Here is a 21,097-nt window from a genome sequence, read left to right on the forward strand (position 1 = left end):
ATCTTTCCATGTAGGAAACATTCACACTATATAGAAATAATCTTCAGTACTAAAAGTTTCCCTTCCAGGGGGCTTAGCTCCCAAAAGATCACTTACTTTTCAGGAATATTCAGCAATGAATGAGATTAGTAGTGAAACAAATATACCTCTGTGTATACCAAAAGCTGGATTCAAAACCCTGCTTTTTAAACACCTTATTAAAACACATTTATCTTATCCTTTTCAGCAGACCTAATCTAGGAAAGGAACTCAAGCAGTCTCCTTGCCCTTCTCAACTTTGGTTTTCTTCACTTAGGCACTAAAAGCTGGTACAGGATCTTTTTTGCAGCTGTGTCAGTATCAATGTGGCTTTGAAATGTCTTTTAAAGTTCCTCTCAGAAGTGTCAGCTACTTCCTACAAATCATTTATTGCTTCTTTCAACTCACCCATCAGTTCTGGCCTCCACAACATCCTGCAGCAGCAGTTCAACCAAGCAGTGAGCTACCATTCTCTGGTCTTCTCTATGCAACTTACAACTTGTCTACTATATTTACTCTAATTCTTCAGGTTGCAGAATGTCAAGTGTAATTATTTTCAGTGATACAGAAGCTGCTGTCACTTGCCCTCATTGCCCTCCTACAAACCTCCTCTCTCTCACTACCTCTTCTCTGGGAGAGGGCAGTGCTGTTCACACAGCACAGGCTGCACAGAGCCTGAATTTACAGACAAGTGTTCTCTGCCTCCAGAACTCCTAACTCTAGACATTTCATGCTTGAAAAGACAGCTGAGGTCATGTGTGAGATGTTCCAGGCTACCTGAGACAGCAGCTATTTCATTAAACCTCTGCAGAATTCCAGTTTTCTGCAGGTTTCCCCTGGAAACCAAAAAATAACAAGACCTTTTGAAGCAAGGAAAGGGAAAAGGTTCCAGAGACACACAACCTTCAGGTGATGGGTTTTATGGCCCAGGACCACCCACATGTTTTTTTTTTATTACCCAAATAATGTGGTGCACCAACCCAGCACTTCACTGTGCTCTTTGGTGGGCTTAAATCAACAGCTGCTTCACGCATTGGAAAGGTTGGTAAGAAACACACTGGCCTAAGAAAGGTCTCTGTTTATTCCTGAAGTGCCTTAGAAATTAAATGTTGTACAAAATGTGACACTTTTAAAAAAAATAAAACAAATAATGCTATATCATTTTGCACAAGTAACATTACTCATGTAGCAGAACAACAATGGAGGAAAGGAAAAGGCTTTGGAAAACCGAAGAGCAACCCCCTGTTCATATCTGCACAAGCTTCAGCTGGTATCCCAAAACATGCCACAAGTAACATCTATGGTGCAGCTCCATAAGGAGTCCTTATGAAGATAAATTCCATATCAGTATTATCAGGAGCCCTGATAAACCTGCTGGAGGAGCAGTGACTTGCATTCTACTATCACTGATGTGCTGATCAAAAATAAACTGGTGACTGCACTTAATAAATCCGAGCATTCTTGCAGGAAACAATCCCTTGCAGCACTGGTATCTTCCTGCTATTCCCTTAATCCCTTGCTTTGTTCCTGCACCCTGAAGTCCATTTTGGCTCTGGATTGAGAAGTGTGTTGCTTAAACTCCACTAGTTCCAACACACACTGCCTCCCTGTAGGTAATTCTCCCTTCAGGACCTGCCCACATACTCCACTTTGCAGCTCTCTGCTACATTTTACAAAAGGAAATTGAAGCAAATACTATAAGGTTGATATAAAATTAAATGAAAAATTTCCATAGTATTTCCATAAACATTTTATGTAACAAATTCATAGCTATCTTTAAATAAATCAAGTTTTCCATTGTTCATGTCTATATACATTATAAATACATATACACACGCACACAATTAAAACCCTGACATGGTAGAGTCTTATGTCTGCCTGAAAGATTTCAGAAAGAAGGTTTTGAGAACCAAAATCTTCTCTGACGCATGATTTAGCACCTCAGGCGAGTTTGGAAACATCTTCATACTGGATATCTTCTACTCTGCGCCCTTTAAGAGGTCCCTGGATAATTACAGAAAAAAAAAATAACATCACAACATAAAATTGCTTGTTTCTTGAATTCCCAACAGGGAGTTTATAGTAGGAGGATACAGGGGATTTGTTCATGATACAATGTTCCTTGATACATAATTTTCAGCCTGACCAGAGAATGTGACAGGGCCTCAAGACCATCCCAGAAATCCTTTCACTTTCACTTTTAGTACCAAAGTTCCTCTTCTCCTCAGGACATCTGCACAGAGTTTTCCCAAATCCTCCAGAACCCAGTCTGGGCTGAGTTTGTGCAGCTCTTTGTCCTGGGTTTCAATGCAAGATGTAACCAAAAGTATGTATTCTATTACCATCTGTTAAAACCAGGCGGGGCTACGTTCTTTATCTCTTCTATGACCCATCCCTCACATCTTAGGGGGATATCTTCTGTTAATGGGCCATTGAGCCTCACTGCATGACTGATAAAATCATCCCATTGTGAGATGCTCCACCCTGAGAGGATCCAAACATTCCTACCTGGATATAATCTGAAATTTAGAACACCACAGGCAGCCTTTCTCCACTGGGTTCCCAGAGGAAGACAGAACCCATCTACACCACCACTACATCTCCTCTGTACCTTCAGAGGAAAACCACACCCTTCTACAGCATCATTGCTTCAACAGAACCACAACTGTCACTCCAGGAGGACTGCAGCCACCATTTAATCAGACTGCTACTGACCAACAGGGTGTCAGGTGTTTTTTTGGTCAGGTGACCAACAGAGTCAGTGGGGTTTTTTTTCCTCTTTTTTTTTTTTCTTTGTACTACTTCATATTTATTTTAATTTTCCTAGTAAAGAACTGTAATTCCTATTCCCCATATCTTTGCTTGAAAGCCTCTTGATTTCAAGATTATAGTAATTCAGGGGGGTGAGGTGGGTGGTTTACATTTTTCCATTTCAAGAGAAGTTTCTGCCTTCCTTAACAGAAACCTGTATTTTTGAACCAAGACACCCTTCTTTGAATGGGATCTAACAGTGCTCCCTCTTGCAAGCTGTATTTAAGAAGTTTGACTTTGAGCCAAAGTCAATACCTCTGTGCCTTATCAATCAGTTTAAAGATTGGTTTTGCAGAGCAGAACAAAAAAAGAGCCACACAGACATGTTGGCATGGACTGATTGTTAACCATAACCAAGATAAGAAATGAACATATTAAGCCCCACATTCAGTCTGCAAAAGGCAGGAGAAAATTTACATCCTTGCATGTTCTAATTTTTTTACCTTCCCACAAAACAGTACCACAACAGCTATTTTCCAAATAAACACATAAAATATTTTCCAAATCTCTTTCAGGCCCAAAACTAACTAAATTTAGCACCCTAGCATCTTTTTGAAGATTCTCTGCAAACAGCAAAGAATTAGCCTGTGATAGGTGAGAATATGTGGCTGCTGATAGGTTAGGGCTGTCCACAGAACTTTGCACACCACAAATCCCACCTGTAAGGCAAGATTAAGGATAACATGGTTCTTTGTGAAAGCTCTCCATGTACAGATTGAAAGCTCTCTGCAAACAAGAGCTTGCAATGTTTGATACTTACTGAGTCAATGGTTATTGTCACTGAGAACTTCTTCTCATTGATGGATTCCAAAATGCCTTCATTTCCTCTGTACCCACCATTTAATACCATCACTTTCTTGCCTGAAATAAAAATAGCAAAAGAGTTACATAGCAGAGTTCCAAACTTCTGTAAAATTTTGTCCTCATCTTTCTTATAAACCCCCTTTAAGTATTTGAAGGTGCTCTAAGGTCTCTAAGGCAACTTCCCTTTTTCAGGCTGAACAACGCCAGCTCTCTTAGCTTGTCTTCTCAGGAGAGGTTATGGTACTTTCTAGTGGATGAATTATAGTTTAAAAGAACTGAAACATAAGTTTTGCAGAGGCAGAAGGCAAAACCAGAAAACAGCCGTACCTGGTGCTGGTATTACAGTTTCTAGATGTGTCTGATCAAGCTTCAGCTTGTCCCCAGAGTCAATCACCTTCACAACTGCTGTGTATTTGTCAATCACTTCCTGTTGTGAAAGGCAAAGGCCAATCAGAAAAACCCAACATTTTTCTCTAAATTTACATTTCAAAGTTAACAAATTTTGGCATTGTGACACTGCAATTCTGCATTTTCAAAACCAGCAAAATGCAAGGGCTCCAGCCTGGAGATTTCATGTGCAAATGAGATCCTGCAGATTAAATATCAGTGCAGAACTGACTAGTCTTAGGTTAAAACCCAACTGCACCGCTTTTGGTCACATCCCATTGACTCAGGGAATATTCTCCAAGATGGATGTGCTAATAGGGACAAAGTACACAGGACAAAACTATGGTTAAGAAAGGATCACTGAATAAATGACATTAAACCAATTCAGAGGTTCACTGCCTGTCCAGAATAAGTCCCAATACAGGTGAGGTGACATTTCAGTCCTCAATCACGTTGTCTTAAGGCTGAACAACCCATATAATGAAACAAATTTTCGTAAGTCATCTAATTACAGAAAAGCCAAACCAATACCACATGTTCCCCATGGCCCACCTTACCTTAACAACTGCCTTCTTCTTGTGGTACTTCTCCCCAAGCTTTTTTGTTACAATTTTTACAATGATCTCCTGGGAGATTTGAAAGGAGAGAAAAGATAAAATGAAGTACCAAAATGTACAAGCAACTCTACAATTTAAATTAATAGTACAGCACAGTCAAGGAAGCAACAATAGTAAAGATGTGGCTTTCTGAAATTTGTGTATATTGTGATATTATTAGCTCAAAGAAGCATCTCTCAAGACTTTTTTGGGTTTCTTTGACAAATACAGTTACACTTGAATTCACAATCCAGTGTGACAGCCCACAATAGGTCAAGAGCAGGAAAGGGAAAATAAGTGTGAATTTAGTTTGCAATCTGCTTCTGATCTTTATAGTAATCAACAATGACTAGAAATGCAGAATTGGCTGTATTTGGTACAATAATAATTTTTAAGTCACTTACAGGCTGTAACCAGTAGTCTCTTCGAGATGTTCTTTTCTTCTCCTCTTCAAGCTGAAGAAAAACAACAAATAGTCACCAATTACTTACTCCTTCCACTGCAGCTTTCCTATGCCTTTGAACAGCTTTGAAACAATTATCCAGCCCTATCTAATGTGGGGAACAAAAACAATCCCAAACCCTAAATAACAGTAAGTCATTATAGTCTTGCCTCATAAAAACTGGTAAGATGAATCCATGAATTCATGATAAAATGGTGATTTGTATTTTTTTTTTTGTTGTTTCTAGGTATTTTCTTCTCTTGCAAAATCTATATTCCTTTACTTCCAACACCTCAGCCATCTGGGGACAAGGCAGAGTTGAGCAGCCAGTTTTATGAGGAAACGAAACCAGTTTTATGGGGAAATGAAACTGTTTTGCCTGGTAAGATGTGAAAGTTGGACACTGAATGTCTTCCATATGAACAGAAGGTCTGAGGTCACTTCAAAGGGATACCCTGGTGAATTGAATTGTCACAGCCACAGGGGCACACAGAAACAGATCCCACATGATTATTACCTCCATGATCTCATCCAGTGCAGATTTCTTCTTTTTCTCTTTGGCTTGGCCAGAGCTGTGAGCTGCTTCTTTTCTTTTAACTGCCCCCTCCACCATCTTCAGTGCATTCTGTCCAAGGACACTGCTGGAAAAGTAAATTGGTTCTTTCACAGCAGATCTTACATTTTTTCCCACTAGCAAGATGCATTTGAAGAACTGGCTGTGCAAAAAGGCCTGCTGGTCTGCTGGATTTCAGCTGACAGTCCCCTTCCAGACCCTGCACACCTCCTCCTCTAGAAGTGATCTCCTTGGGGTGCAAACTCCATGTCCACTGAAGGGCACTGCTGGCATCCAGCAGAATGGACACAGCCCCATGACCAGTCCACCACAGCACAAGAAAATAGCTGATCAAGGACTTGAGTTCAGTGAAGAAGACAAAAGCTGGTCTGCAAATAAGGTTTTCCAATTGAAAGGACAAATTTTAGAGAAACCACCTGGACAGAGGAACTCAGACATGGCAGATACCCAGAATTCCTTTCAGACAGAGACACTGAGCCTAACTGGCAATGGGAGAAAACACCCAGAATCTGCAGACAAGAGCTCCACACCCAGCAAATAAATGTCACCTTCACAACCATATTCAAAATAGGCAAACAGCCTAAGAATTGTGGAAAATAAAGAGCAAGCATCACAAAAAATTACATCTCGGGGATGAGGGAACATCTAGGTAAAGTGAGAACTGCTCAGAGGCAGCCTCAGTTCAGCCATTTTTCTAACAGACATTGAACACAGAAAAAAAATTTAGGTATTGATTCAACCCAAAAGATGAAGGCAGCTGCTCTGAGGTGAAGTGATGCAATAATTAATATGGCCTTAGGACTAACTGCATGTTCTGCCTGTGGTGAGGATGTTAGGTATACTCCCATAGGGAAGATATCCCACGGGAACGAAGATACAGGAGTTGCAGTGGAAGCAACTTTAAGAGAAAAATTCTATTTCAGAGAAAGTCTGAATAATCATAGAGTTTGAGAAAAAAATAGCACATTAAATCATAAATCAAATAGTATGTACTTAAACAAACAACCCATGAAGGGCAACATACAATTAAAACATAACAACTGCAGTGTCCCTACTTAAGAGAACTAACATATCTAGCTGTGAAGTTGCTACACTGCCATTTTAAAGCTTACAGATAAGTATTTAGTGTATGCCGTGAAGAAATTAGACTACTTGATATATGATTTCACATTTTGCCAAATTTTAGCAAGGACCTGAAGTATTCCTCACTAAAACTATTCAAGTGAGAGTCTCAATTAAGTTTCAGAATCGTCTTAAGCACAACTTGATGCTGAGGGATAATTTACAAGTTTTCCTCAAAGCCTGCAATCTGTATCTATTATTGCAAAGAACTGCTTTACTGTCTCATTTTCTGCCTGGCATATATCCCATCAGATACCTTATCTAAGAGCTGAGTGTGATGAGGGGAAAGCTTTCTTTTACCTGCAATACATTTAATTACAATATTGCCTCACATGAGAAGATGCACTGCTCATCAAACAGTTCCACAGACTGCTGTAAGTCAGTATTATTTGCATTATTGATCCCTTTTTTTCCTGCATTGCTTGTGGTTATATGATGACAATTAAATTCCAGAGCTCTAGGAAGAAACTGGAGCTCAGAAACCAGAAATCAGGCAGATTTAGCTGCTTAAACAATGACCAGATAAAATATTGTCTCCACTCATACAAGGCAATCAAACCTTTTAGGAACCAAAATTAACAAGTCAGGAATATCCATTCATAGAAGGCAGCTGGGATTAGATTGCATCACTGCAAATGCTTTGGCTGGATCCCTTTCCCACCCTCCATGGAGGAACCTGTAACTGCTTATTACTTTATGGGCATCTGCCATGAAGCACAGAGAATTCAAGAAGGCTCCTCACAGCTCACACTTAAGATACACTCACTCATCCATTTTAAATACAAAACAAACCATGAAGTCACCTAGTAGCCCATTCTGAATATCAAGAGAGGATGAGAGATTAGACTCCAAATATTTTGGAAAAGACAAATCTTCCTGTTCATACAAATACCATTGTCACAGAAGTGCTTTGTAACAGTAAGGGTTGGCCTTAAATTCTTTTCTCACCTTGTTTTAGAAGATGCTGCGACTGAAGTACTTGCTCCTTTGTTTAAATTAAATGTAACTAAAAAATAAAGAGACATTACTCTATTTCTATCTTTAAAAATAACTGCATTGAAGGATGTTAACAATTTTTAACATCTGCAAATAGGAAAAATCATAAATTTGAAAATATTTACTAATCTATATTTTGTCTTAGTTTTAACAATAAATCAAACTTTGAAATACAGAACACTCTGCATTTCCATATTCCAGTGCTCTTTATAACTGATCTCAAAGCACTTTATGAAGCACTAAGCAGGCTTCAATGCTAATTTCATCAGAATCACAAAATCAGCTCCAGTAGGTTCTTGAAAATTACATCCATCAAAATCTGATTACCTTTTTCTTCTTCGTTTTCTCTGTTCAATTCAGTATAGACTGGCATTTCCTGCCAAAAAAACCACAAAGCACATTTGAAGAATCAAAAAGAAAAATAAGTCAAGATACCATTTTTTGGTGATCATTGCTTAGCTCAGTTTTACAGACAGCAGCTGTAATATTCAACCTGGTTTATTTTGTAAAATATTAAAATTGAAAACATCATCTCATTACAGGTTTCTGTGCAAAATTCTCCAGTTAACAGAAATGCTACCTAAACTTGCTCAATTCCATCATAAAAGGCAAGTGGTCTTGCTTCAACAGTTTTCTCTGTCTGAACCAACATGATCTGACTGGTTTCTGGACAAAGTCAAAGAAGAAAATTCTGGTATCTTTCCAATTTTTAAGCGCCCAAGGCTGAGACCATTTAAATTTCAATTAGTTTTAAATTAAGAAGCAGGTAATTGTTTACAACAGCATTTAAATGTACCCATCAATACCCAGGATCATATGGGAGGTTCCAGCCCCAGGCAATAACATGTATGGGATCATGAAATGATGCCAAATAAACAGATCCCAAATAACCAAGCCAGCACCACCAAAATAGAACTTTTCACTATTTGAACTTGATGATGCCAGATGCCCCTGGTTATTTATCTCAGCCTCCTCAGTGTACAAAGCACTTGTTATCTGCAGCTCTATTAGCTGTGAAATACCATAAATGAAGACATTTAATACAGGTTAATGGATTGTTTGCTCCCCCTTCCTAAATTCAAAGGTGATTTTTAAATCAGTAACCCCTTGAGGAGCTGTAAATATTACTTCCTTAGTACTACTGCTAGCTGGGTACAAAGTAACTGTAAATTAGGAAGCAAAGGAAATAGCAGTGCAAGGAATGTAGCAGCATCAAATTCCCCAGTTTACTTAAGCACAATGAAGGTTCACACACAGTGCAATTTTCCTCACCAGTTCTTTCCCCTCCAAACCTCTTCTAACTTGTTGTTCAATGAATTTAGCGGTTTTTTCTTCATCATCAAGGTCCTGTTTCTTCTTCCTCTCCTGTTCTTGCTGCCTGCGAATGGTCTCTGGGTCCCTGTCGATGTACTGAATGTACCAGCCTTTAGGAGTCTCATCAACCTTGCAAAGACCTAAAAAATCAAGGCAAGACAAAGTAAGACTAATATTAACAATATCAAGATCATTTTTAGTCCATGTTCACTGTAGCAATGCAGATACTTTACCAGAGACAACACGCCCCTTACTGGGCTGCTAAAGCTGGCTTTGAATTTGAATCTGCACCACGTGTTCCTGGCCCTCAGCTACCCAGATGTGCTTGGACACAAGCCAGAGTATGTCACAAAGTGCATGAAGTGCTTTACAACTTTCACTTAAAGCACTGGTTCAGTGCTTTACACTTTCCTTATTGAAGAAAATGTTTCCTTCTCACTGTTTTAACAAGGAAGAAGACAGAAATCTAACATGAGTCTATCAAATTGATACACACTAAAGAAAATATTTCAGTGCTGTGCTATCATTACTGACTCTGGCTAGCGTGACTTTCCAAACACTCTGTAACTGCTGGATGTATCCTGCAGAACAGGGGAACCCAGAGCCAAAGCAAACTTTCTGTCACCACAGTGCCATTTAATCTCTCTTCTTTCCAGTAAAAACTAATCTGCAGATCTCCAGCTTTAACCCTTCCACTAGGCCAGGAATTAAAATGACTGCTTGCTTCTTGTCACCTCAGATGTGGAAATTAAGGGATATCCTAGTTCTTAATTTTTAAATGGCAACTGTTGGAAGTTGATTTAGAGTTCAGCAATACATCCAGTAAATACAGACCAGCAGATGAAACAAGGAAATGCTCACAACTGATGTACTTATACCAGATTTCTGGCATTTTTCATAAGAAAGCTCCTAAAGGTTAGCACAGAAATATGTTTGGAAATCTTCTCATGTATATACAGGAGGGGAAGAAAAAAAAGCACTAACATAAATATTTACTGATCAGTTATCAGGAATTCAATTGCTCAACAATATTAAGACTTCCCAACCCTGAGCAGGCACACTCACCTTCTCTCCCCAGCCATTTTGTAAAATCAGTCAGTGTTTCCCATTGTGTGGCATTCATGTGGATGTGCTCTCGATGGCTGATGTATTCATTGTACACAATATTATTGTGAACTCTCTTCGTTCCTAAAATACAGATTATGATTATTATTATTACTGAACCAACAAAAGACACTAAAACAAGCAAACAAACAGCAAAATATTTACCAAATCGCCTCCTGAGCAATTCAAGGAAATCATTTCGGAATTCCCTTAGGGAATAAAAAAAAAAAAAAAGTATTTTATTAAAACTTTAACCACTAGGAAGGAATTTTCTCTTGTCATTAACAATTAAACATCTGCAGTATAAACCTGATGATTATTCTTCTGAGCTGAGTATGATGCTATTCCGACACATTTCCCTTTTTCACTAGGGCAGGACTAAATGCAGGATGAAACACAATATGATACATGCACACACCTTAAATCTCCAAGAGAGTAACAGCCTCTCAAAGGGATAAAATGGAGCAAAGGAATCTCAACACTTCCCACTAATTACTGGTGTTATGTTACCAGGTGTCTTCCCAGACTGACTGACACAGAGCACAGGGCAGGACAAAGGGCAGAGGAGTGGATGGGGCAGATGGATCACTCATCTCCCTGCTAATTTCAGGGCTGCAGAATAAAGCCTCACTTCAGACTTCTGCTGAAGACAGCTCCAGTCATCCCAGCTTTCATGCAGGTCAGCTGGACAAAGGCCTGGGAGAAGCTGGGAGATGTCAGTCCCTCCCTGACTTGTTCTCTCTCTGTAATGGCTCTTTTAGCTCGTGTGTGTGGGGCAGTCACTCAGCAGGAACAGAAAGGTGATGTATTGTAACACAGAGCAACTTCAAACAGGTTTAAAACACGAGATAAAATTGTCAAATTTGGCTAAAATCATGGCTTCCTGAAATATCTTACCTAAAGTTTAAAGGTGGCATTGCCTAAATTTTCAATTACAAAGAGAGCCAACATTAACGTATATCACAATGAAGTGTTTTCAATGGGACATTATTGGGCCTTAGGGGTGTGGCTGTGCAGACCTGACACAGGGATGAAGATCTGGGTAAGAACATACAGAAAACTTACTCAGAGAAGTAATCCATGAATTGCTGAGGATTTTCAGAAGCCAGCAGCAACTGCCTCTGGTGGGACTCAGACATGCAGTGACACTTGAAGCCATTCTATAAAGCAGAAAGAAATACTTTGCTTGTCTTTGTCTCAATTTGCAACACTCACAGATTAAAAGAGTATTAAAATCCTACAGATAAAATCCTACAGATAAAATCCAGTGATCGCAGTTCCCACAATGCTCCCTCCAACAGCACTGGGGACACTTACGAGGGAGACTGATAGGACAAGGGACATCGGCTTTAAAGACGAGGGCAGGGTTAGATAAAATATAGGAAGATAAAATAGAAAGAAATTATTCCCTGTGAGGGTGGTGAGGCCCTGGCACAGGTTGCCCAGAGAAACTGGAAGTGTTCAAGGACAAGCTGGACGTGCCTTGGAGCAGCCCGGGATGGTGGAAGGTGTCCGTGCACATGGCAGAGGGGTTAGAAGTGGGTGATCTTTAAGGTCCTCCCAACCCAAACCATCCTGTGATTCCATGAGCTCGGAGCTGTCACAAGAGCTGACCCCAAGCAAGGGGACCTGCCCCCAGGAGAACCGGGATGGGGGGTCCTTAGCCGGAGATCCGAGCCACCCGAAGGACAGGGACCCCCCCGCCCCAGCGCGCCGCCAGTTACCTCATCGCGGCACTGCTTCTGGCACATCTGGCAATACCAACGCAGCTTCTGCAGCCCCTTGGACTTGATGCGGTTGGCGATCGCCTTGGGGCTGAGGAAATCCGACTTCCCCATGACGCCGGTCCCGTCCCGATCCCGATTCCGCTCCCGAGCCGGCGCCGCTCCGGATCCCGCCCCCTCCGGAAATGGCGGCGGCGCCCTGGAAGCGGATCCCGGCGGGGCGGCGCAGGCGCGCTGCGGGCGCGCTGACCTTCAGCGGGGCTGTGGTGGAGGCGCCGCCATGTTCGCCCGGGGCGCCGCGGTCGCGCTGGTCCAGCCGCAATGGTATCGGCATGGGCTGCGACGGGCGCTGTGGGGACGGGGGAGCGCGTCCTGATGGCCGGGGCGGCTCTGCGGAGTGAGGGGGGATGGCTTCCTTCGGCCGTGCGGCGCCGGGGGGCGGCGGGGTCGCAGCCCCGGGCGGCCCGTGAGGGGCTGCGGGCTCTGAGGGGTGGCGGCGGAGCGGGCACCGGGCGATGAGGGCAGCGGGGTCCCGCAGGGATGGAGGGTCTGTTCTCGGTGGGTGGGAGCGCTAGGCCGGGATGGGTGAATGGCAAGGGTTAAAGGACAGGTTTGTACATGGCAGGAGACCCTGCTCTGGCCAGGAAGTGGTACGGCTTCCAAATCTTCGTTTTAATAGTCTTTAGAAACTAATTGCATTGCATGAAGCTTCGTTTAAAATTATTGGTTTTGTTTCTAATTTGCCCTTCCAATGCCCTCGTTTGCTCCGTGCCATTACCCAAGGCTGTGGATATTGCATTAAGCTTTTCTCTGTACTCGGCACTGCTGAGGCGCCGCCTCGAGTCTGGGGCCGCTGCGGGGCCCCTCAGTTCAGGAAGGACATTGAGGTGCTGGAGCGAGTCCGGAGAAGGGCAGAGAGCTGGGCAGGGATCTGCAGCCCAAGTCCTCTGAAGAACGACCGAGGGAGCTGGGGTAGCTCAGCCTGGAGAAAAGGAGATTCGGAGTCACTTTACCACTGCACAACTCCCTGACAGGAGAGTGCAGTCAGGTGGGAGTTGGCCTCTTCTGGCAGGAGCCTGCGGCAGGACACGAGGCTATAGTTTTAGGTTGTACATTAGGAGCAATTTCCTCACAGAAAGCGTGATTAGGCATTGGAATGGGCTGCCCAGGGAGGTGGTGGAGTCACCGTCGCTGAAGGTGTCTAAAGAAAGATTGGATGTGGCACTCAGTGCCATGGTTTAGTTGATAAGGTGGTGTTTGGTCATAGGTTGGACTTGATGATCTCAGAGGTCTTAGATGAGGGAAGGATGAAGGTGTGCCTATAGGCCATGGGTCAGCGTGGCTTGTCTCTGCCAGAGATGTTTTTTAAGAAACAGCAAATCTTTGAGTTTTCATCACTCTGAAAGGGATTTGCCCTTTGCAGGTGTTGGTTTGCTGGAAAGATAGTGAATTATCCTAATTTCTCCTGCATTCCTTTTCAGGGGCCAAGTCAGGAATATGGCAACGCTAAAAGACAGTAAGTAAAGGTTTTGTCTGATCTTGAGAGACGAAAAATGTTGCAGGGAAACGATATGTTAAAATATAACTCTGTTTAGCCTCTGTTGGGTAAAACTATTCTGATACATAGCAATGATATATAGGCCTGCAGTGCTAATTACATTAAACAAATGTCCTTCAGAAAAGGAATTGCTTGAAGTGGTTTTGGCAGTAATTCAGGTTTCTTTTTATAGTTATACTCAAATATATTTTTTAAATAATTTTTTTTCATATGTTCTAAACCAGATTTCTGCTCACATCTAAGAATTAACTTAGTTTCTCTTATGTTTATTTCCTTGTGCTTTTATGCAGCATTTGGGGGAAAAAGGATTGACTGAATGGTTTTAGTGTGATAATGTTTCCTTAAGCCATTCCTCATAGCTCTCATATAGGGATATTGCCTAGGAACTGTGCTTGTCTATTTGGTTTTTGGTTTATGTTTTGGTTTCTTTTTCCATTAGTGTTTTTATAAATGTCATTTTACCACAGTTTAAACAGAGGAGGATTTTTTTTCTGTCTTCACACTATGGGGATGTTTTTGTTTGTTTGTTTCCTCTGTCATCTGTGAAAGATGACGTTATACCTCAGTTGTCAAATTTGCAGAAACAGGTAGAAGTGAAAGCAAAGAGAATAGTAAATAGACTTCATGTTAGGATAAATATTAAATGACTGTAGTGTCTGAAGGAAATAATATCTCTGTTGTAAAGATGAATGCGTTAGCCACGTTCTTACTCTTATTGTAAATACTGAGACCTTTTATGAGGTTTATTTGTTTGCTGTTTATTTATTTCTTCTTCTTTGAAAAATATGGCAAAATATTTTTGTATGGCTCTTACTGGCATTTTGTTGTTTGGGTTTGAGTCATTATGCCCAGTACAGTCCATGACCTTCAACTCTTAACCTTGCAGTCACCAGGCGTTTGAAGTCCATCAAGAACATCCAGAAGATCACCAAGTCCATGAAGATGGTTTCTGCAGCTAAATATGCAAGAGCTGAGAGGGAGCTGAAGCCTGCGAGAGTCTATGGAACAGGAGCTCTGTGTGAGAGAAAGTTCTTGCACTTAGTCATGGGGGAGCAGAAGAGGAGGTTTTCATAGTGGTGATAAAATGCCAAGGCTTTTTAACCTTCCAGTAGTCTGTTTCCAAAAGAATTTCCATAGTGAACTTCAGTGAGTGACATCTGATCAGTTGTGAATTGTTTCTTGCTCACATCTGGTCTGACCATGTGCAAACTTGGAACAGTTGGAAAGGAGATAAAATTAATCTGGCTTAGATTTGGAGTCCCTTTATAATTGGTTTTAGTTAGAATAATTCAGAGCACTTTTTATGACTTACTTTCTTTTTTTGGCACCCTTGAAAAATGTAAATTTTTTTTTTCAGCTCTTTATGAGAAAGCAGAAATAAAGGCACCTGAGGACAAGAAGAAGCATCTCCTTATTGGTGTGTCCTCTGACCGAGGCTTGTGTGGTGCTATCCATACATCCATTGCTAAAACCTTGAAGAATGAAATTACCAACCTCTCAAATGCAGGGAAAGAGGTTATGGTGGTTGGAGTAGGTGACAAGATCAGAGGCCTGCTTCAAAGGTAAAAAGGATGAGGCCCAAAACTCACACTGCAAAAGAGTTTAGTTTGGAGTTTAGTTTTTTTTCTGTGGTAGAGATTTCAAGGCTGTTTAGAAGATTGTTTGACAATCTTCTATTGATTGTCTATTGACTCCTTCATTGACAGGAAATTGCATTTAAGGGGAACTGTGCTAAATTCAAGTTCCTGTAAAAAGAAAAATCTGCAAATATGCTAAAAGTGGTTTTGTAAATCTCACAATTTGGGAAACTGCTGCACAGCACTATTATTTTTTGAAATAAAAGTCTGAAAGCTGGCAACTGGTGCTGTTACCCGTGTGTGTATTGTGAAGCTATCATAATTTAACTAAAGGCAAAGTTTCTTTCCGACCCTAATTCAATAAAATGTTTAGTTCTGAACACTCTGAAGTTACAGTCAGTTACTTCTAGTAAGTCAGTCTTGCTGCCTCGTTGTACTTTAGCACATCCACTTGGTTCTAAGACAGGTTTGTTTTTTTCTGCAGAACACACAGCAACTATTTCCTGCTGACATTCAAAGAAGTGGGACGGAGACCTCCAAGCTTTGGAGATGCTTCAGTCATTGCCTTAGAGCTGTTAAACTCTGGGTTTGAATTCGATGAAGGCTCTGTCATCTACAATCGGTTCAGGTAAGGTTGAACTGAAACTTCACTGGAAAAATACTTGGCAGAACGCTTCAAAGAGCATATTGCCCTAATAAAGTTATATGAGAACTGGCTGTGATTTGGCATGTTCACTTGTTGATTTTATTGTGTGTGAAGGACTGGGCTGTTTTTTCTAGTAGCTGTGGTTGGAACTCTCTTTTGACTTGTGTATATATATAGTGAATGCTGTTATATTTACAATCAGGACATCATTATTTTCAGGTGATATCCAAGATCTTTTCATCAGGATTATCACAAAACTTTGTGGCATGGGAAATCCAGAAGTTGTCTATTGTAATTTGAACCATTCAGTTTAGAGTTAGTTGAACTGAACAGTTTGTTTTGCTCTTTTTCTACAGGTCTGTCATCTCTTACAAGACCGATGAGAAACCAATCTTCTCCTTTGAAACTGTGGCTAGTTCGGGTAAGTAGGGAGCTAGAAACCATCAGTTACATGCAGTGATAAATCACAAGAAAAGTACTCTGAGAAAGGGAATATGGTATTAAAACATATTATTATGGCACTTGTATCATAAATTTAACAGATGGTTTTATCTTGGCCAAGATCAGTCCAAGACTGGCTTACAAAGGTACTGTGGGACAAGGAGGTTAAAAGTAAAGGTGATAAAATTCTGGTTTGAGATTCTGTCTTAAGCAAGAATTGTGTGTACGTCAGCTCTGTCAGTTCCAAAATTTTCAGCACTGAACAGCCTGAGTAGTGAGTGACTTCACTGGTCACTAAAAATACCCCAGAATGTTTCTGCTGCATTGTTTGGAAAGGTTAATCATAATGTGGCAATAATGTATTTTGCTTTGTTCTGACTTTCCTAGTATTAAATTGAATTAAAACACATAAATTAGTGAACAGAATTATAACTAATATAGAGATTCTGAAGGTGCAAATAGTATGTGCAGGAAGTCCCTCTGTGCTGCCTTAAGTATTGAAACAGCCCAGCCAAGTAATCTTCTCCATGTCATTGTATTTTCCTGGAAGTAATAAATCTTGGATGTCTCTAAGCCTGCTCTTTCGTGTTTTGCAGAGAGCCTAAGTATCTATGATGATATTGATGCTGATGTGCTGAGAAATTACCAGGAGTTCACACTAGCAAACATTCTGTACTACTCCCTGAAAGAATCCACCACCAGTGAGCAGAGTGCCAGAATGACTGCCATGGACAATGCCAGCAAGAATGCTTGTAAGCTACTGCCTGGGTTTTCCAGGACTTCAGCTGTTCAGCAGGAAAGTGCTGACCTCCCTTTGTGTAATTCTTGGCTTCAGAAGTCATCTATTTCTTATATTACTTCCACTTTGAGTCTTTTTTTTGAGCCAGTTCAACTGAGATTCTGTTTCAAACGTGTACTGTGTTTAGTCCCTATGACGAGGGATTGCTGTCTAGAAATGAGCCTCGGATTGGAACTGAAATAACAGATTATTTAAAAGACATATGAAATACTAAACTAATCTTGTAATGGCTAAATATTTTCTATGCTCCTCTCATGTGGCTGCTCTGAGGATTTCCTGAATTTTTATAAATCTGTACCAACCCATGCACCAAATATAATTAGTGCAGCACAATTTAAACATGGGGAAACTTAAACAATAGTTAAATACTACCTGTCATGGAGCAAGTAGAGAATATGAGAGTATTCCTTGGCAGGATACTGGTGATTGTGTGAAGCTGATGTGATGTACAGTTGGGCTGCCTGGAATGGTAGGCATGGCTCTGATGACCAGCTAGAGAGAAAGAGGTGATAATTTCTGTGTTTCAAATTAATTGAAAAAAAAAAACCCAGAAAAATCTGTGTCCTTTTGCCACAACTTGAAGAAAATAATAATGTAGTTAATTGACAGTGAAATCTGATTTCAAAGCAAATGATGTGTGCTTGTGTTATGTTACAATAAGCTATGTCATACCTGTTTACAAGTCTGCCAGCTGTTCTGCAGATGTTTAACTGACAAGCTGAATTCTCAGTTTCTAGATTGGTTCCTGTTAATATTACCTGTAGGGAAAAAATGTCAGGTGCACCAAGCCTCTTGATATTTGCAGTGGTATTGTTGGATATTTGCAGATACTTACTTGGATATTCTGCCCATACACCTTCTCTTTATCTTTATTTATTCACTCATTTTGTGCTAAAACTCCAATCTTGCCTTTTTCCAGCCGAGATGATTGACAAGCTGACCTTGACGTTCAACCGCACCCGTCAAGCCGTCATCACCAAGGAGCTTATTGAGATCATCTCTGGTGCTGCTGCTCTGTGAGTATTTGTAGGAACATGCAGTCAGAGCTGTTGCAGTCATGTGCTGTTTTTTTGCCAGGGTAACGGGCAAAGCATGGGATTGTAGGCCCTAAAACCAGAGGGAAGGCAGTCCCTGGCATGGCTCGCTCCCAAGCTTTTCAGCTTGCGCAGTTCTACTAACCAGAGCGAAGTTGGGCAGTTTTTTTGAGCAGATACAGTTTAAAAGCTGGTAAAATAGATCTTCAGCCTCACCACGCATCCTTGCCTGGAGAGGCGAGGGTTTTCCTCCTTCCTGGCCTTTGGTGGATTTCCCCCCTTGTCCCTTTTACCTGGATGTTTCCTACCTTGCTTTATCAAGTAGCCCAGTAGTGTTGGGTTGGGGAGAGCAAATGTCATGACTGAAATGCTTTTAGATAAATCATGTGTTCAGAAGCTGAGAGTTTGGGGGTGGACTTGCAAGGAGGGTATTTCCAGAATCTGTTGTTACAGAATATGTATTTTACTTGAAGTTCAGTATTTTGCTTGTTTGCCTGAGCCTGAGGTTTTGTGCAGGTGTGTGCTGCAGGTTACAAATGTGTGGGCTTAGACCACAATTTGTAACTGCATGTAGCTCATGTGTATTACTGTAACAGTTAAAAATTTGTGCTCTGTATGGAAATACATGTGTTCGTATCCTGTGTATTTACAGAATGCCTGGAATATGTACTTTATATTATTTTGGTGCTGTATTGTGCTCCTCACAATACATTTGTGGTCATAAATCCATTCAGAGTTTTGCCTGAATTTGCATGAGTTGCTTCCTAACCTGCTTGTTTTGTTTTTTCTCATAATACCATAACCAGGGATTAATCGGGAAAAGCGGTTCAGCCAAATCCAAGAGGTAAAGTTATCTCATAGAAACTGGATTGTGTTTTAAAATGAATTAACACAGAAAATATAAAGTCAGATGAGGAAGTCAAAATTGAGTGGTCTTGGTCAGACAGAAATTTTTCTTCTTAAAGAGCTGTTAAATTGGACATTTCTATTTTGAATCTGTCTAGACAAAGAATTCTTGATTTTCAGTAATTTTAAGGAAAGTATGTCCATGGGAGCATAATCCTATATGAGTTATAATTTTCTGTGGGTTTTTTTTTCTCTATTACTGGATTAATTTACAATTATTGTTTGAATTTTTGCATAGTGGCCTGACTGAATACAATTACTTAAAAATGTCTGTATGTAAGAGGTACCTAAAGAGGTTTCTGTATTAAAATGAACATATTCAAAATCTAAAATGTAAGGAAAATTTTGAAATTTAAAATTTAAGAAAAAAATAGATCTGATGAATAGTTTGGGGGAGGGTAAGGAATATTAATGAAGTGTTCAAATTAGGGAAGATAACAGTTTAAAAGAAATACGTAAATAGATGAGAGGGTTTTAATTTGTTTCAATTTTCCTTACAGGTGAAGAGGAGCTCTTCTGAGCATACGTGGTTTAGCTTGCCTGTGTCTGTGTTAACAAGACTGCTCTGTTATCTTGTGAAGAAGTGGAAAAGCCCCAGAAATCTGTAAATTCTTACAATAAACCACCTCCATGAAACAGATCCTTTTGGTTGTATGTGGAGCAAATTCTCTTGGAGTCTAAATATCTGGATTGGGCTTGGGTGTGCTTTGAAACTTTATTTTTTAAAAGTCTGTGTGCTACATTTTTAATTTATTTTCCATATGAAACATGTAAGTGAATACTTCTTTTGAAGAGTAGAAGAGATTTTTTTGCTTCATCCGGTCTTTGAAAGTGACCTACTTTGACAGATACTGTGGGCTGAAGGAGACTGGAATAACCTCTGCATCACACAGCTAGAATGTCTACCCAGCAATTGAGAGATGGGGACATCCGAGTCGAGATCAGAAGCCAATTTTACTGAGTATACAAGGCATTTTTATAGGGTTTTACTTGTATGGCACTTATATAGGGTTCTGTTTTTGGTAACAATTTCCACTGCTTACACATTCTTCTTGACATCACCTGGTAACATTATCACAAAGTTTCACAACTTGTTTCTTGATCACTTATTGCCCAGGGACCTGTGTCTCTCTCCCGCAGTTTTTGCTTGATCAGGCCTAAGCTATTAGGCTCCTTTATCAGTTCTGTTGTACTCTCTGTTTTATTCCCCAAAAACATTGATCTCTCTTATTTGAATTTTGTATTGCTACTGTTAACAGCTTTTGAATTTTTAAAATTAACTGATGTGATTAGGTGAGTCACTACAGAGCTTATTTAGAATGCAGTTTATAGCATGGTCAATGTGTGTGTATAGAAATGTAAATGTCAGAGGGCTGGCGCAGCTCTTCTGTGGAGACACCCTGAGTTTTCTTCATCCTGGAGAATAGAAGGTCTGAGGGAGACCTTTCAGCATCTGAAGAGGCTCCAGGGGAGCAGGAAAGGGACTTTGGGTAAGGGCATGGAACAACAGGACAAGGGACTGTGGCTTTAAAGTGATGGAGGGCAGGGATAGTTTGGATATTGGGGAGAAATTCTTTACTGTGAAGGGGCTGAGGCCCTGGCACAAGTTGTCCAGAGAAGCTCGTCCTGGTCCCAGTATGGAGCCCTGGGGGCACCACCCTCAGGACCTTGAGCTTTTGACCAAACCAGGAGCTTCAGGACTTGGTTCTGGGTCCAGGTTCTGCTCTTCAGGCTGCAGATGTGAGATGTGAATGTGACTGATACAACAGACTACTCATAAACCACAGTGCTAATTTCTGAACTAATTAGGTTTTAATACTAGAGTTCTATTATTTACCTTTCTGTCCTCCATGCTCTGATTACTTACAGGCGACCACTGAGTTACAGTTTAGCTGTTGTGTATCTCCACAGCCACCACTGAGTAAAAAGCTTTGCTGCTCCTCCTTGTGCCTCCTACAGCACTCAGTTACTGTAATTTTTGTTTCTGGATCCTTTTTTGCCACAGTAGTTCAGTCCTCTCCCTGCTTGTATTTTTGTTTTTTTTCCCCAATTAAAAAACTTACCCAGAAACACTTTTTCCTCGTTGCTGCAAATTTGGTGTTCCATCCAGCTGGAAAGTTAAAAAGGAGAAAAATAACCTTCCTGGGCAGCCTGTTCCAGTGCTCTGGCACCCTCAGTGTAAGGAGGTTCTTCCTCATGATGAGGTGAAACTTCTTGTGATCTGGTTTTGTTTATGGCCATTGC

General features: G+C 40.7%; 2 protein-coding genes across 4 annotated transcripts; one reads left to right on the top strand and one right to left on the bottom strand.

Moving 5' to 3' along the window:
• Window positions 1-1,076: 1,076 nt before the first annotated feature.
• Window positions 1,077-12,076, bottom strand: KIN (Kin17 DNA and RNA binding protein). 2 transcript variants are annotated; one of them, XM_015628361.2, is made up of 13 exons: window positions 11,893-12,076; window positions 11,234-11,328; window positions 10,334-10,377; window positions 10,130-10,252; window positions 9,023-9,204; window positions 8,078-8,126; window positions 7,703-7,760; window positions 5,576-5,696; window positions 5,021-5,071; window positions 4,578-4,646; window positions 3,961-4,060; window positions 3,590-3,690; window positions 1,077-2,022 (listed from the first exon to the last, which is right to left on the bottom strand). In XM_015628361.2, exons 1-13 carry the CDS (start codon window positions 12,004-12,006, stop codon window positions 1,960-1,962), a joined length of 1,170 nt encoding a protein of 389 aa, XP_015483847.1. In that variant the 5' UTR covers window positions 12,007-12,076; the 3' UTR covers window positions 1,077-1,959. The 2 variants fall into 2 exon arrangements, with proteins under 2 accessions (XP_015483847.1, XP_015483845.1); XM_015628359.3 differs by having other exon boundaries at window positions 5,576-5,699.
• A 23-nt stretch (window positions 12,077-12,099) lies between these two features.
• On the top strand, window positions 12,100-19,493 carry ATP5F1C (ATP synthase F1 subunit gamma). Of its 2 annotated transcripts, XM_015628362.1 has the most exons (10): window positions 12,101-12,216; window positions 13,374-13,408; window positions 14,337-14,468; window positions 14,808-15,012; window positions 15,512-15,655; window positions 16,030-16,094; window positions 16,711-16,866; window positions 17,833-17,929; window positions 18,754-18,791; window positions 19,354-19,493. In XM_015628362.1, exons 1-9 carry the CDS (start codon window positions 12,173-12,175, stop codon window positions 18,758-18,760), a joined length of 885 nt encoding a protein of 294 aa, XP_015483848.1. In that variant the 5' UTR covers window positions 12,101-12,172; the 3' UTR covers window positions 18,761-18,791; window positions 19,354-19,493. The 2 variants fall into 2 exon arrangements, with proteins under 2 accessions (XP_015483849.1, XP_015483848.1); XM_015628363.2 differs by lacking the exon at window positions 18,754-18,791 and having other exon boundaries at window positions 12,100-12,216.
• The last annotated feature ends 1,604 nt before the right edge of the window (window positions 19,494-21,097 follow it).

This window comes from Parus major, chromosome 1A (genome assembly GCF_001522545.3).
Source record: "Parus major isolate Abel chromosome 1A, Parus_major1.1, whole genome shotgun sequence".
Classification (NCBI taxonomy): domain Eukaryota; kingdom Metazoa; phylum Chordata; class Aves; order Passeriformes; family Paridae; genus Parus; species Parus major.

Bases quoted from the DNA above. Each gene is read 5' to 3' on its own strand.
- KIN (XM_015628359.3), bottom strand. From the start codon at position 12,006: ATGGGGAAGTCGGATTTCCTCAGCCCCAAGGCGATCGCCAACCGCATC. The intron at 10,378-11,233 runs GTAAGTTTTCTG...TTATTCCCTAAG, and splicing joins TTCATGGATTACTTCTCTGA to GGAATTCCGAAATGATTTCC. The intron at 2,023-3,589 runs GTAAGTATCAAA...GTAATTATCCAG, and splicing joins TGACAATAACCATTGACTCA to GGACCTCTTAAAGGGCGCAG.
- ATP5F1C (XM_015628362.1), top strand. From the start codon at position 12,173: ATGTTCGCCCGGGGCGCCGCGGTCGCGCTGGTCCAGCCGCAATG. The intron at 15,013-15,511 runs GTAAAAAGGATG...TTTTTTCTGCAG, and splicing joins ATCAGAGGCCTGCTTCAAAG to AACACACAGCAACTATTTCC. The intron at 16,095-16,710 runs GTAAGTAGGGAG...CGTGTTTTGCAG, and splicing joins TGAAACTGTGGCTAGTTCGG to AGAGCCTAAGTATCTATGAT.